This window comes from Platalea leucorodia (genome assembly GCF_965183815.1).
Source record: "Platalea leucorodia genome assembly, chromosome: 17".
Lineage (NCBI taxonomy): Eukaryota > Metazoa > Chordata > Aves > Pelecaniformes > Threskiornithidae > Platalea > Platalea leucorodia.
Window position 1 is genome coordinate 4,533,274 of NC_138839.1, and position 15,234 is coordinate 4,548,507.

Consider the following 15,234-nt stretch of genomic DNA (forward strand, 5'->3'; position numbering starts at 1 on the left):
CAATATTGCAATAGGAACTGTACTGTTCCATTTAAGCAGTAATAAAAATCCTCTTCAGCCTTGTCCCTGTAGGCTTCATCATTTAAAGTCTGGAAACTTAGGACCTGTAACAAGAAAGGGAGGGCAGCCTAAGCCCATTCAAGTTCTACGTTAAGTACAAGGAATTAAAAAAACCCAAAAGAAATGTCAAAATAAATACCATAGCACATGTTCAAGCCAGCCTCAGAAAAGCACTTTCAGAAGCTATTTCCAGTAGACAAGAACTGACCTTCCCCTTTTAAAATGCCACAGGGTATAAATAGAGCAGCCTCTTGAAATATGCAGCTCCAAACTCCCGTGCAATTTGTCATGAATACTTCTCCGTCTGCTTCAAGCACGCTCAAACAACAGGGCACTCTTTTCTCAGTATACCCAGAGCACTAATTAGCTGGAACTGGCGTCAAAATACCTCACTGTTTCCGAAAAATCACAGATCAAAACCAAAGCAGAACCAGATCAAGGACGCAGCCTTCCTGACTCCCTTTTGACCAAACATCTATTCGGTAAAGATACTCGCCACTTCTCTCTGTGGCATCACAACATTTTCCCAAGTTTTGGAGATGCTGATTATCATGAACTGCAAATATGGAACACCCAAACAGCCAGCTCACACAAATACATTGTAATCCCTGATAGCTGGAAGACAGGGAGCCATTAGAAATGTACACAAACATGTAACTACGCAATTTGAAAGCAAATTTTAGCTTTTCAGCAGGCAATGAATAGACAATGAGTTATTGTGCATCTTTCTCTCCGCAATTATCACCCCTTTGGAATGCATCTCTTGCCAGCTTTTTATCAGTTGTGTGCGAGACGACTCTACTGGCACAAAGTAACAGCTCTTAGAAAATAAGATGCAAGAAAAACTCAGCTACTGGGGTATATATAGTGCACTATATATCTAATTCCAAGCTCACACTTCATGAGTCATCAGGCCTCATTTTCCCTTGCACGTCTTCTGAACACCTTTGGTTCACAGGCTAATTTAAAAGAAGATGCCGGCATGCAGTCTTTCCTACTCTGTTGAAACTAGAGGCATCATCCTCTCTGGTTTAGTTGTTCTCGTCTTTCTGCGCTTCTTTGGCTGATGCAATGAGAGCTTATCCACACACTTCATTTTAACTACTTGTTTGTGCTCAGACAGATCAGTGGCTACAACATATTACCATTGTACACAGAAAGCCCCTTAAGTCATGACAGCCAAAACATCCTTACATGTTCACTCTTATCAATTTGACCGCTTAATTTATGGAAAAACATGCCAAAGCTATGCAGTATGGCCCTAGAGCATAAACGTGCCTCAGGGAAGCAAAATATACTCTGGAACTGGACATGATGTTGGTGTTTTGTGTGCTGTATATTAAAAACGAAATGACCTCAAAGAAAGAAAGAAAAACAAGCAAGAAAGACAAGACAGCTTTGAAACAGACAAGATGGCCATGCCGGCATCCCACCTTATCCCCGGTGAAAATAACCCTTTTCCCACTAACAACAATCAACAGACACATTTCGCTTGCAGGCAAAACCTGGCTGCTGTAGTGTAGCTTGGTTTTATTTATGTCCACAAATATTTCAAAAAAATTACAAAATACTCAAATGGAGAGAACACAGAAGTCACGATTTCTGGGTTTCTACTCTGTTTACACTGTGTTATCCCATGGCAAACTACTCATATATACATTAAGCTTCAAGATATATATAAATGTAGCAGTCAGAATGTACACTCTGCTTTAACGGTGCAGTGAAACAAGCTCAACCATGACGACATAGAACAAGAGAGACGTTTCAAAAACACTAAAGCAAAATTAAAAAATAAACTTTCAAAACAGAGGAAAAATAAGAGAGATTTCTTAAAGAAAATCAAAAGGTCTGGGTTGTTTTAACAGGGCATCGAACACCAAGATGGCTTCAAAAACCACTGCATGTAAAGTTGTAGTTAATCACTGGTCTAAAATGGAAGAATTTCAGTGCTTATTTGCTGAATTATGTGAACAAAAAAACTCCCACAACTTATCAGAATGCTTTCCTGAAAAAAAGAAAAAAAAAAAAAGAAAAAAGAAAAAAAGAAGAGATCAATGAGTAACTTCTGAACAGACTGCAAACTTCAGCTGGAAGAAAAATACAGAGAGGACCATGGGAGGCAATTAGCTTTTTTTTTTTTTCCCTTAAGAAGAGCTATAGCTAAAAATAACAGCAAAAGAGAAGGATCCAAAGAAATGGCTGAGGTGGCTGAACTCCCCCAAACTCCCAAATTCCACATGGTAAAAACAAGGAGGGGAGGTTTAACCGAAACGTGCCTAATTAGACCTTTAAAGTAAACTGAGGCACTCTCTCTGCTGAGCAGACCGATCTTCCTAGGTACTCCGCTGTTAGCAAAAGTACAAAACGTTACTCAGAAGAAAACCATTTCACCTGATCACTGCAGACAGCAACTGAAGGCACTGACTGAAGACGACTTTACCATCCTCGATTCTAGATTGACCTCATGGTTTCCAACTCTCAGAAACACTAGCTGTTCCTCCTAATACCTTCATAGAGAGTTCAAATATAGCAGATGGAACTGATTAAATGCTACTGCAGTTCTTTAGCACTGAGAAATCTGGAATGGAGGACAGAAAAAAAGATCAACATCAGCTGAAATAGTCCTCCTCTCTCTCCTATACACTCGTGCCTTAAGCGGACCTAGAATACCCCGATGCATATTTTTAATTGGTAAATTGATGTTACTAGATGTGTGACAGTCATCTTTGGGCACTAACACTGACGCTGTCTGGAGACCCATGAGGTGGGTAAAGCACTGCGAATGCCATGCCTTCCATCAGAATGTATGATTAACTACAAGTTTATCAAACATGGCTCAGCACAGTCCTATGACACAACCATCGCACTGAACAGTTTACAACAGCAGAGAGAGAGCACTCATGAGTTAAGAGAATGGGGGGAAGTTATGCACCAGCAGAAAAAAATGGCCAGCAGATTCAGATGTCCATTGGTTGCATCACCCTCTGCTCTGGCAAAGAAAACCCATGGCAAAAGAGTGGAAAAAACCCTCATTCTGCCTAGAGAGTAAGCAGAGCTGTCTCCAAAATAATGCTCACTGGCCTTCTGTGTATTCCTCTCCTTTTACCATCCACATGGGAACTAGCCAACAGGAGTTATTCTGCATGGACCTGTTGTGTTGGGAGTCAGTAAATGTTACCGTCCGTATATCTGGGTAATCGCAAAGCAGTAAGTTCCTGAGATACAGAACACTGGTGGCAATTAAAAGGTTTTTGCTTACAAAAAGAAAACTAAAACAGTCAAAGAGAAATACAGACTGGTCTTTGCAAAACAACTTTAAGAACACTGAGTTGCCTATCCACTTTTCTTAAGAACATATCAAACATAAGAGGCCAGAAACGGCATGTCCTCCAAAAATATGCTCGTGCATACAAAATTCTGGCCGTGCTAGTTTGAGCCACGGAACATTTTTAAAAAGAGATTTTAGAACAGATTTCTTTGAACCTTTGCCTAAAGTCTAAAACCAACGTAATTAGATTAAGTTTCAAAAGGTAATAGGAAAGAAGTGTATTATGGCCACACTGAAAATTAACCCTTGAAGCAGGCATCAAAAGGGTAAGCTAGTTCCAAGGGACACCTGTACTGCTGAGAAACCCAACTCAACAGAAATCATCTGCAGAACAGAGAGATGTAACACTAACAAAAAAACCCAACAAACCCAAACAAACCAAAAAACCAAGAACAGAAACAGTCATTTGCAACATTATCCCTGCAACTCCCTTTAATGCTTATTGTTGATATCAAACCAAATTTCAAGCTTTTACCCATTTGAAATTATTGATACTCATCATTCCCTTTAATTAAAGGGATAATTATATATATATATTTTATTAAAAAATCAACTCTGTATTCTGTCAATACCAGGTAGGAATTCACAATTTGTGATGTTACTGAAAATCAAGATAAACGTTTCTGGAGTTTTGTTTTGTTTTGTTTCTCCCCTCTACCCAAAAAAGTTATTTACAGACTTAAAAAGCCATGCTGCAGAACTGAGCTCTCTTTAAAATTATGAAGATTTCCTACAATGTATTAAAATAAAAGTAGATTTTTATTATTATAGCACTTGGATTCAGAGCTTGTTATGTCACCTACTTGCAATCCTTGTTTTTTTTAAAATAGCTATAGATGCATTGAGTGTCTCTTCACGCACAGTGACTTGTGTTGTGAACCTGATTCTAGCACCTACTCAAAACAAACTAGTAAGAAAAAAAACCCAAGATTGCAGGAAGTTCTCTGAATATTCCACACAGTCCTGTATTTTCAATAGGCTTCTGAATACGTTGTCATGCAGGGAGACCCACACCAGTCTTGAGAAATCTTCTCTACAAATGAACACTATGCTGATAAGTCTCTACTTGTTGGGTGGTTGTTTCTGTTTTAAATATATAAAGAAATCTTTATAAGATATTCTTTTCCTTTTGTAGCTCTTATTGTATGTAAAAATGTTCCACTCCTTCCCAAGGACTGGGGTTTCCATAGCCAGCATTACAAATAAATAATTTATTACAACTGTTTGTCGCCTTCTTTCTTCAGTCGACTGAAAGAGAAAGAAAACTCATTTTAACAAAACGAAGGAGGTGTCACGACACTTCAGAGAGAGCCTGCCTTCCTGCTAACCTCACCCGGCTGCCCTGAAGGGAACACAGGCTGCAACAGGACTTGTGAGCTTTCAGCACAAAAATGAAAGCCATTGTAACAGCAGTGATAACCCTGTCTGTTGTGGGAGGAAGCGATGACCTTTTGCTACCGAAGCGCTCCTTACATGTGAGCAAGATCACTAGTGCCAGCTCATCATGCTTTAGCTTTATCTGCACTTGCAGATACGACAGTCAGCTTCAGGCAGACCGGCTGCCCCCATGGCACGAGGCCAGCAGGCAATTTTGGATAGCAGAAGCAAGGACTGAAACATCAAAGTAAAGCAGCGCAAGGCAGGTGTTTAATCTGCTGCTTCCTATATCTCTCTGCTACCCACAGACATGCGGAATGACCCCTGCTAGGTGCTGGTGGCTTTTTCTTCTTAGCTGACATATTGCCAGTGGTCATGGCCAAACAGGAAATACGGTGGTGTCGCATAAGGTAGGCCAAGGAGAGAACCACTCTATTGCCAACACCATATAGCGTTCTGGGGAGAAAGAACTCGCGTGATTCGTCTAGGCCTTCTCAGCTGGTAATGCAGAATCCGTGTTATTCACCCATTTCAACTTCCTATTGCCCTTAGTCATTTCTTAAGATTTATTGGATTCCTCCCCTCTTCTCATTCATAAAGCTTTTACCCACCCTCCTCCACTGTTCTCAAGGAAGAGAGAGATGTGGAAGCGGCAATCGTAGTATCACACTAAAAACCCCAATCAGAGCTAATTCTGCAATTTAAGTCTCAACTAGTCTACATCCTGTGCCAATAATTTGGACCTAGCTTCCAATTTGCCCTATCACCTGTGCCCAAATTAGGTCTTAGTACGGCTCCACCATCTTCCATAGCTGCATCAGGACAGTAACTCAGCACACAGTAAGAAAGGCAGTAATTCAGAAGAAAAAAGATGGAATGTGGAGAAAGATGAAGGCAGCTGTAGCACCCCCGAGTCTCCGAAAGCCTTCACTGCATCTCTCACCTGTAATAATCTTCCTGACTTGGTAGATGACCACCATGCATGTGAGGATGCCCATGCAACCACTGCTGCTCCATTGCCAGTCTTTGCAGCTCTGCTGACTGGGCATGCATGGCCTGCAGTTGGTGGGCTGCTGACATAGGAGGTGGAATGGCACCAGGCAGATCTCGTGGATAAGGAGTACCTACAAGAAAGTTGCCCATTTTTAGACACTTGTTTGCTATGAGGTCTGCAGAGAGTTGTCCCATGAAGCTTTTTTTTTGTTTTTTTAAACCAACCAACCAACCTTTGGCTGTAACCTAAGTCACAGCTCAACTCCACCAACTCCCCTCCCAAGAAATGCGAAGACCCAGAAGAAAAGATGACAGTTCAGATCAAGAGCCAACCTTTGCAAAGACCACAAAATGCTCTCACCGAAGACTGGATGTCGGAGCATTTCATGCTCGTGAGGTGGCTGCCCTAGCAATGGGTTGGGGATGGTCCCAGGCGGGTAGGGAAAACGTGCCAAGTGGGGTCCAGCTGCTAAAGGATCCACCAGCGGGTGAACAGGTCCTGCTGAACCTTCAAAAGAAGGAAAGAAAACAAGCAATCAACTGCTTTGGGAAGCATCGCTCACTGTTGGGAGATCAAAAGCCCTGTTAGACTTGAGCTGGAACAGCATTTGGCCTAACTGGCATGTAATTACCAGAAGCTTAGCTCCAACCAATTTGAAACCCACTTTTCTATCTTCAAGTGACATCTGCTTACCAAACAGTCTTAATTGGTAAAGCAACAACCCAGGGCTGTCAATTTCTACAAGAAAAAGAAATCCACCAAGCAGTAGGGAAAAAAAATGTAAAAAAATCAAGTAAATAAACCACCTAAGCTTCCATTTTCCGATGTTCCTTCCACACTCCCCCCATAAACACTGCAGCATTGCTTGCTAATCAGAGCTGCTCAGCCTAACATAGGCAAATTGAGATGTTGCTGTGAAATCTGTTCAATAACTGGAGACTTAAAAAAAGAAATCCTGCTGCACAGGTCTGCTCTTACCTTTACTTAGCCTTGCAAGATCTCTCCCCTGTACAGATATTTCTTTTTTAACTGCTTATCGTAACTACATTTTTTTACCATGTGTTCAGAGCGCAAACACCTAGTCAAACACCCTAAGTAGACTCTGAAAAAAGCAATCTGCTCTTCAGTCTTTACCTCCCAGCCACTTGTTCCCACCTCTACCTACCACTGCTTGTTGGTATGCCTGCACAATGGGCAGCCTGGGGAACAGGCCACTATTATCCCAACAAACAGAAAAGACACAAAATGATAAAAACCCAGCCAAAACCATAAGCAGTTGGGCAAATCCACATCAGCTTTATTTTCAGCTCTGTAGTGCTGCTATGTGAGGCCACCTTTTAATCCATGGATCTCTGGGCCAAACTTTACTACTCTCTGCTCTCCTAGGAATCTCCTGTTCTTGGCTTGTACAAGGTACCTCAAACATATCGCTACAAACTCAATTGCTTCAGTTGATTTTTCTGGAAATTCCTTGGAAATAAGCGATCCCATTTCCACCTATCAGTGCAGGTGACCTGAATTACAGATCTGCTCCCACAAGTAACCTGAAGAAGGAACATGCTCAGCTCCAGTAACTACACTGAGAAAAACTAAAACCTTCAGAGAGAACGGTGGAATGCTTTATTGCAGCACCGTGACAGGGAAACGCTGTGTTTTTCTTTAGCTATTGGTCTCTGACACTGGGCCTCTCTTTCTGAAGAGAACTCTGATCTCTTTGCAACAAAGATGGCCAATATTCAGAAAAATTTTCCCCCAAGCTCTCTCCTATTTCCCCTTTACACACATAAAATTGAAGGATCACTAGTGACATTTAGTACAGAAGCATTTAAGCATCCTTCTGACTTTACCAATACTACTTGATGGGCCAAAAGCTGGCAAAACCCTCTGTTTGCAAAAGCTGACATTGTCACCATCCTTGTGTGGAGAGGGACACCTGTAGACAACCTCTCTGATGTCACCTTACCAATATGATGAAAAAACACACCAGCGAAACCTGAAAAATATTTACTCGTCAGCTCATCCGAATCTCAGCAGGTTAAGCTGTTAGCAGATTGCAGAGGAATCGCAAGCGAAAGGAATACACCACGGCTAACACAGTTCTCCCTCAGCTGTTATCTGGTCCAGAGCACAAATGCACGGTCATTTTACCCTCTCTTCATCCCCGCTCAGGAGACATACAGCTTATGCACTTTAGGGCCTTGCCCACCTATGGAGCTACTCCGGAGCAAGAACTACTTGGAGACACTCAAGAGCCCCTAACTGCATTTTAACCTGGCATCCAAGATTAAAGCCAAATTACTTTTCAAATACAGGTAGGAGAGACTTGACACGGAATTGACTTGGCTTTGTCTGCACCAGTCTCTCGCTAGACTGAGAATGAGAATGCACTAGCCATGTTTTTGTCCAGAACAAGTAACTGGGGAGTATCTAGACCTACCTGCGCAGAGGTGGTGACTTACCTGACGACAGAATCCTTGCATAGACACGATCTATGATAAATTTCTTCTGCTATCAATGGGGTATGCAAACCTGCCTCAAATTGAGCCGGTTTGTAATTTGTGCAGTCAGTCTGAACCGAAGTCCGCAGCTGACGGCTTTAAGAATGCCGATATTCAGCGCTATCATCTCCTACCTGCAACCCCCGCCCCTTAACAACCTCACAAGACCCTGCTGATTTCCTTGCCAAACAACTTGGCTTCTGCAACAGCACTCAATTCCTTCCAAACTCCAAAAAGCAGACATCCCAGCTATGTTTAATACATACTGCTCCAAGGCAAAGTATGCTATATCTGCTTGCGCAAACACTACATTTGTAGCCAGCTGCACCAGAAGCTGCACTCCACTACTTGGACTTTTTTTTTTTTTCCCCTTACTTAGCAGCTCCTGCACCTGGTGCCTTGCTTGCTGTGTGCTCTCCAGTCTGCCACCAGGAAATCAGAAAAATTCTGCTTAGTGCCTCATCTTCCAGACTCCAGGTTACAGACTCCAGACTTCTAGAGGAGTAACCACGTAGTTTGCTTCAGAAACGAGCAAGGCATCAATTCATTTTTGAGACTATTAACTACTTTGGGGAAAAAAATTTCCCACACATAAGAATATACTGTAGCTAGAAAGATGCCAACCCATAAATTTAGATGGTTCATATGAGAATTGTGACAGAGAATTTCAGCTCAACTAAAGCCAGATGGTTGGCATGTCAAATGGCTAAAGAGATGAAGTCTTTCTCTCCTAACTTTTTTTCTCAGCTCCTATATGGAAACACCAGCTTCAGCTCCTTTCCAGCTATAACTCATAACAGCCATTAGCATTAGCAGTGTTAGCAGTTCCATGATATCTCTCCTAGTGAATTCCCTTCACCCGATGGAGTCTCCACCTGTACACCAGACACCACTGTAAGGTGGTGCTCTAGGACTCCAGTACTTAAAAAAAAAAAAATTAAGAAACACAACAAAACAGCAAACCTCTTACAGTGACAGCGTGCAGTCTCAACGAGGATCACTGTACCGTTACCATCATTTACTTTATCACTGTTATTGGTCCACCCTCCCAAAAAATAATCGTTTGCATTTCAGTTATCACAGCCTCATACAGTACAGAAGTCACATAATATACAAGAAAACAGGGATTTTGCTCCTTGAACTGGAGAGTCACAGCCTGCCTGGTTTGGGTAGACTGCTGCTAGCAGCTCAGGAGAGAGGCTCCCTAGGAAGCTGCTAGCCCGCTTCCCTGGGCTCACCTTGATGTAAGGGATCCTGCTGATGTAGGTGTAAATGCGAGTGTATGTGTGAATGTTGGTGATGGTGAGGCGTGACGTTGAACATCTGGAGCCGTGCCAATGGGTCGTTCGTCAGCGATGCCATCCGCTCAGCGTGTATTCTCTCTGCTGCCAGTCTGTCAGGGTAGCTCATTTCAGGCCGTAACTGCGGGCCTGCCAGCGCAAGTCTCTCTCTTTCAAGCGGGTTCAAACCCGGATGGAAGGAAGCAAATGGGTGAGGTCCTGCTGTTGGGGGAATAGTCAGTGCACCATGCCTGGCAAAATGCTCCATGGGGTTAGTAGCCGGGTGCAGTGCATCTAGCTCTGGGGGCTTCACCTCAAAGCCAGGTTTCATCCTCTCTCTCAACTCCCTTTCCCGGATTTCTCGCTCCCGGATTTCCCGCTCTCGCAGCTCTCGTTCCCGAATGGTGGGATCCACATTGTAGAGGCCAGGCATATGGTAGGCCAGAAGTGGATCAGTGGGGTTTAGGGGCACAAAGAAGGGATGATTACGGTTTGTTGGCGACATGACATGAGGACGGGCGTATTCACTTAGTGTTCGTAAAGCAGGTGTATCTGGACCAATGTAAGGTGGTACAGCAGCAATGGTCGTTGGTGGAGGTTCAAATGAAGGTCTCATATGTGCTGGCCCGCTGAGCTGAGACTCTCCAAGACGGCCTTCATGGGAGGAGCTGGATACCTTCTGCTGCACAGAACGGGGGAAAGAGAATTTTAGTTCAGCACACTTGGCTTAAAAACACAGCAGGCACGCACTTCCCTTCTCGTGCTTCGGGCTCTAAGAAGAGGTAAGTTCAGCCTGCTGAGCTTCACGACTCCTGTAGTTGTGTGCTCCCATGTGGTTTGGGGAAGAACTGGATTCTGTCTATCCTGTAAGCCAGAAGATAACTACTTCGTAGTGGCAGCCTCCAAGGTACACTAACTGCTTTACAGTTAGTAGAACAGCAACTAGTTGGTACATGTCACAGCTATGGGCAACAGTTGGCTGCTACGTGGCACTACATGCTACCAGTCTTGGTTGCAGTGTGTTCTTCCTCTCCTCTCCACGCTCATTTGTATCCTAAAACTTACTAAACCCAAGGACACTCATCTCCACGATGTACAACACAACAAATTCCACTCCTTTCACATCAGGACTTTGCATCCTGCTCTTCCCTCCTGTACAAGGGCAGCACAGCACTTCTGGGGAGGGCAACACGCACAGTTTACCTATGCATTTGGCCAAGGATACCTAACCCCAAAGTAAAGCAAAGTCCCCATACGCGACACATCCCTTAACGGACAGATGCTATATCCCGACTTCTATAATCCTGAAATGCACCATGGAATAGGAAGACTTTAGCACCTTCCTTTTCAGCACCAATAATGTATTACCAACCTACCAATTCTGTGGGCCCAGAAGTAACCATTCCTTTCCGACAGGCCACAGAAAAATGGATTAGTTGTACTGGCTCTTCACACCAAGACTGGAGTTTGGGTCTCCCCATAAAAATGTTAATTAAATTTACTTCAAATTTAAAAAGCCTTCAGATCCCCTTTTTCCAGCAGACAGCACTCTTGTGCCTGCACAGTAGTACAAGGTACACAAAGGCATTCGCTATACCTGCACAGAGTGCTTTCCTACTGCACGTAAATGTAAATACTTGGCCTAGTTATCCCCAGCTGCACTGGCTTCCCACACATCAGAAACAGACCAGGAGTAGAAATTCTCCATTTCCTTAAAAGAGAAGAAAGTCACAGGCAGGGCAGGAGGTGCTCACAGCTGGTTGGCTTTCACTTAATACACAAGGCTCCCATATTCACAAATACCTGATTGCACATGCATTAAAGCGCTTCTGGGGATTTGCATTCCGTAGTCACCATCCAGGTCAGATCCTACCATGCCAACTCCCTTAAACAGCTCTTAGCTACAAATAAACCTACCGCAGCTCTTTCTGCTTCTCTTTCACGTTCCCGCTCCCTCTCTCTTTCCTTCTCTTTTTCTTTTTCTCTTTCCCTCTCTTCTCTGGCTTTCTGCTCCGCTTCTCTTTTGGCCTTTTCAATGGCCTCTTCTCTCTTCTTGGCCAGTTTCGATCCTGCCAGAGGCATAAAGTATAAGTCTGCTCTTGAGCATGAATTGTATCCACGGTCCAGGTGCTTATAGAACCTGAAAAGAAACAAAAGAGAAAAAGCTTAGCCCTGGGAAAGGTGGAAGAGTCTGGGATTTAAGAGCTGTACGTCAAAAAAAAAAAAAAAAACCAACCAAACTATCACCCTATGCTTGTACAATAGCGCTACCAGCTTCCCTGAAAGCCGTGAGAAAATTAATTGTACTGTATGACTCCACAGACAAGCGGAGTATAAAACCCCTCTCACAATTACAAACTGTAACGCCCTGTCTGAATACGCTGGCTGAAATAGCACCCTTCCAGAAAAACAGAGCAAAATTGTGCTAGAAAGAGAGGCTGACAAGATGCACATGTAAAATACGCTCAGCTCCCACAGGAGTTCATTTCTCAGCTTTTGGGAGTGTCCTGCTACACAGAAAAACACAGAGCACATGAAGGACGCACTGATGACAACCTCCGTACCTGGCTGACTGACTAGCATGACTTGGTGTATCCACCACAGTAGGTTCTGGTGATGGACTTCTGGGTGGAGGGGGAGGGCTTTCTGGTTCCTCAGCTTCATCTGGGACTTCTTCTTTGATTTGAATAGGTGGTAGCGTGCAGGCTGTCACCACTGGCACGTTTCCACTAGAAGCTGCTGATGTGGAGATGGAAGTCTGAAGCGGGATGCCAGGCACAGTGGGTGGCGTGGATGTGGAGGGGCAAGAAGGAGGGGTGATGGAAGGCGGGCCTCCTGGGACAAATGGATGCTGAGAAAAGGGGGGCTGGGAGGATACCTGATGGAGTCCAGACGGGGGGTGATTAGCGGGTGGGGGAAGGCTCTGACTCTGCGTCAGTACAGGAGGCTGGGCTTGCGAAGACTGCAGCGGTTGGCTTTGAGGCATCAGCTGCAAAGGAGGAGGGTGTGCAGATGGAGGATGATGAGTTGAGAGGGAGCTCAGAGGTTTTAAAGCAGGTGGTGGAGGCAAGTTGGAGTTCATTGAGAATGGAGAAGGGCCAGAGAGATGAGGAGGGTGCTTGTGGGACGGAGCAGTGGGGAGCTGAGGGATTGGGGTAGTAGGGGGAGGTTTGATATGAGGCATGGCCATGGGTGCAGGGGGCAAGGGCTGCTCCCGTGGAGGCTGAGCCTGCTGCAGGGAGGTTGCAGTCGGCAGGACAGGCTGCGTTACCTGAACCTGGAGAGCGGAGTGAGAATGAGATGGTGCTTGTGTCTGAAGGGGAACCTGAGACTGAGACGACTGAGTGGGGAGGGAAAATGGCTGGGAAGGTACAGGATGAGGCAGGAGGGGCTGGGCCTGCAGGCTGTGAGGGGCGGGCTGGGCCTGACTGTGGAGCGGAGGCTGCGAGTGAGGCTGGGAAGAGGCAGGGGTCGGCTGGCTCTGCGACACGCTCAGAGGCTGCAGAGGTGGGTGGGGGGACGGGAGCCTCTGTGGGTGCAAAGCAGGAGCCTGCTGTATGTGAGAGTGAGGAGGTGGTGGCGCGGGCGCCTGGGGCTGGCTGGGGGGCTGGGATGCCGATGGCGAGACCTGCGGCGGGGCTGAAGTCGTGCTTGATGCTGCTGGCAGCGATGCTGGTAACTGGGCTGATATAGGCGGCGTAGGAGGAGGAGCCTGGCCAGAACCGCTCTGTGCCTGAAGCACCTGGGGCTGTGCCTGCAGCACTTGCTGTTGAGCAGATGAATCCGAGTCACTCTCATTGTCTTGAGGGCTAGGGATGCTGGGTGACGTGCTCCGGTTATCCTGGTCAATGTCCTTGGGATCACTGCTCCCTTCGTCATTGACACTGCGGCTGTCAGAGCTCTCGCCTTCGCCCTCACCCTCTGAGGGAGAGTTTGGCCTGCTGATCTCCTGCAGGGAGAGGGGGAAGAATAAACACCCTGCATGAGAAAACTGCACGAAGAACATTACCAGCGTGCCATAGGATGCAACCCACTACACATGCTGTGCAAACACAAGTGCAAGTACCACCATTTGAACCTCACAGGACTTAGAACAGCACAGGCAAGGTAAATATCCAAAGGGAGGGTGCAAAGACAACGGAGCCAGGCTCTCTACAGTAGTGTCCAGCGGCAATAGGCACAAACTGAAATACAGGAGGTTCTGCCTGAACATAATGAAACACTTTTTCACTATGAGGGTGACCAAGCAATGGAACAGGTTGCCCAGGGAGGCTGTGGACTCTCCATCTTTGGAGATATTCAAAATCCATCTGGACACGGCCCTGGGCGGTTGCCTCTAGGCAGCTCTGCTTGAGCAGAGGGGGTGGACTAGATGACCTCCAGGTCCCTTCCAACCTCAACCATTCTGTGATTCTGTAATATGGAAAGCTCAAGCGCCAGAGTTCCCAAATCCTGTGCACAGAGTGAGCCTGGTCAGGTACACGGAGCTGAAAAGACATCCTAAAGGTCTTTCAATTGAGCTTTGATACCATTACATTAAGAGAACTCCAGTGGTGGTCTTCTAACTTGCCACAGAAGAGGAAAAAACAAATTTCAATTAAAAAAATTTGGGGGGAGGAGGTGGAAAATAATCAAAGTATACTCCTATGTGGTTGATATTGATACTAAAACAAAAAAAAGACTTCTGGACTTACCCTCTATCATTCCACTCTTTTTCAACAGAAGGAACACATTATAATATGGTTTGCTTTCCAGCCACAGATTGTTACAAATTCACTATGGCTTAAATTGATTTCATGTTTTTGGTTTATTACCAGGTTTGCACCCCCTCCCACTCTCAAACCATTCTCCTAAGAGAAAATATTCCTCACTTGAGTGGGGGACTCACTTGAGTTTTGGATTTTTTGGCATTGGACCTGTCAGGTTCCTCTGTGTCAGAAGCTGCCTTTTCCCGCTGCCTCTTGGAGTTCTTGAGAGGAGAAGATACCTCTTCTTTTATCTTCTGCCACAAATGAAGCAGAACACAACAGTTACCAGTGATACAAATGCAAAAGTAAATTGAGTGTATGCCAGTGCTACCATATTTAATACAAATAAACGAGAAGGGTTCCTATGGAGCAGGAGGATTGATCAGAAGTTGAGTATTTCACAACAAACCAATAGGCATCTGTTGCTCTGTCCAGTTACAGGTTGCAGGGGAATCTGTTCTGGAGCTGCTGCTGTATTCCCTGTCTGCCAGGAGCAGCTCCCAGAAGACCTGCATCTACATAATGCTCTAGCCACTCCTTCTGGAGGTCAAATTTAAGACAGAACCCAAGACAGACTGCAATTTTGCTCCTGCAGACAGAAACCCAAGGGGCAGTTTGCACACAAACCCAGCATACATTTCTGACGCAAGCTAGGAAGAAAAAGGACCGTGAAGTAAAGAATTCCTCATCGTGCAGATGTGGTCTCGAGCTTTGAAAGTGAAGGGATATTTTAAACAAAGCAGTTGTCTTTCCACCTTCAGCTGTGCAGAATCAAGTCCTTGAGGAACTCACACTAGATCAGCTGGCCCAGTACACTCTTCTAATGGAGACCAACACCAGTTGTTAACAGAGGATGGAGCGAGAACTTTTGCAGTAGACAGGCACAAGATAAGTGTGCCTCTTTCTACTACATGAAAGCCTTGCTTTACTCCAGATATTTTGAGAGGGA

General features: G+C 45.0%; 1 protein-coding gene across 3 annotated transcripts in view; it reads right to left on the minus strand.

Annotated features, from left to right (window-relative positions):
- Positions 1-1,570: 1,570 nt before the first annotated feature.
- RERE (arginine-glutamic acid dipeptide repeats) overlaps positions 1,571-15,234 on the minus strand; it is a 181,437-nt gene continuing 167,773 nt past the window's right edge. For 2 of the 3 annotated variants that reach the window (XM_082328889.1, XM_082328891.1), the window contains 7 exons: positions 14,426-14,539; positions 12,102-13,486; positions 11,455-11,677; positions 9,496-10,219; positions 6,120-6,266; positions 5,709-5,889; positions 1,571-4,636 (listed from right to left, as the gene is read on the minus strand). In XM_082328889.1, coding sequence (XP_082185015.1) covers positions 4,603-4,636; positions 5,709-5,889; positions 6,120-6,266; positions 9,496-10,219; positions 11,455-11,677; positions 12,102-13,486; positions 14,426-14,539 — 2,808 coding nt within the window. In that variant the 3' untranslated portion in view covers positions 1,571-4,602. The remainder of the gene's footprint in view (positions 4,637-5,708; positions 5,890-6,119; positions 6,267-9,495; positions 10,220-11,454; positions 11,678-12,101; positions 13,487-14,425; positions 14,540-15,234) is intronic. The other variant, XM_082328890.1, reaches the window with a different exon arrangement.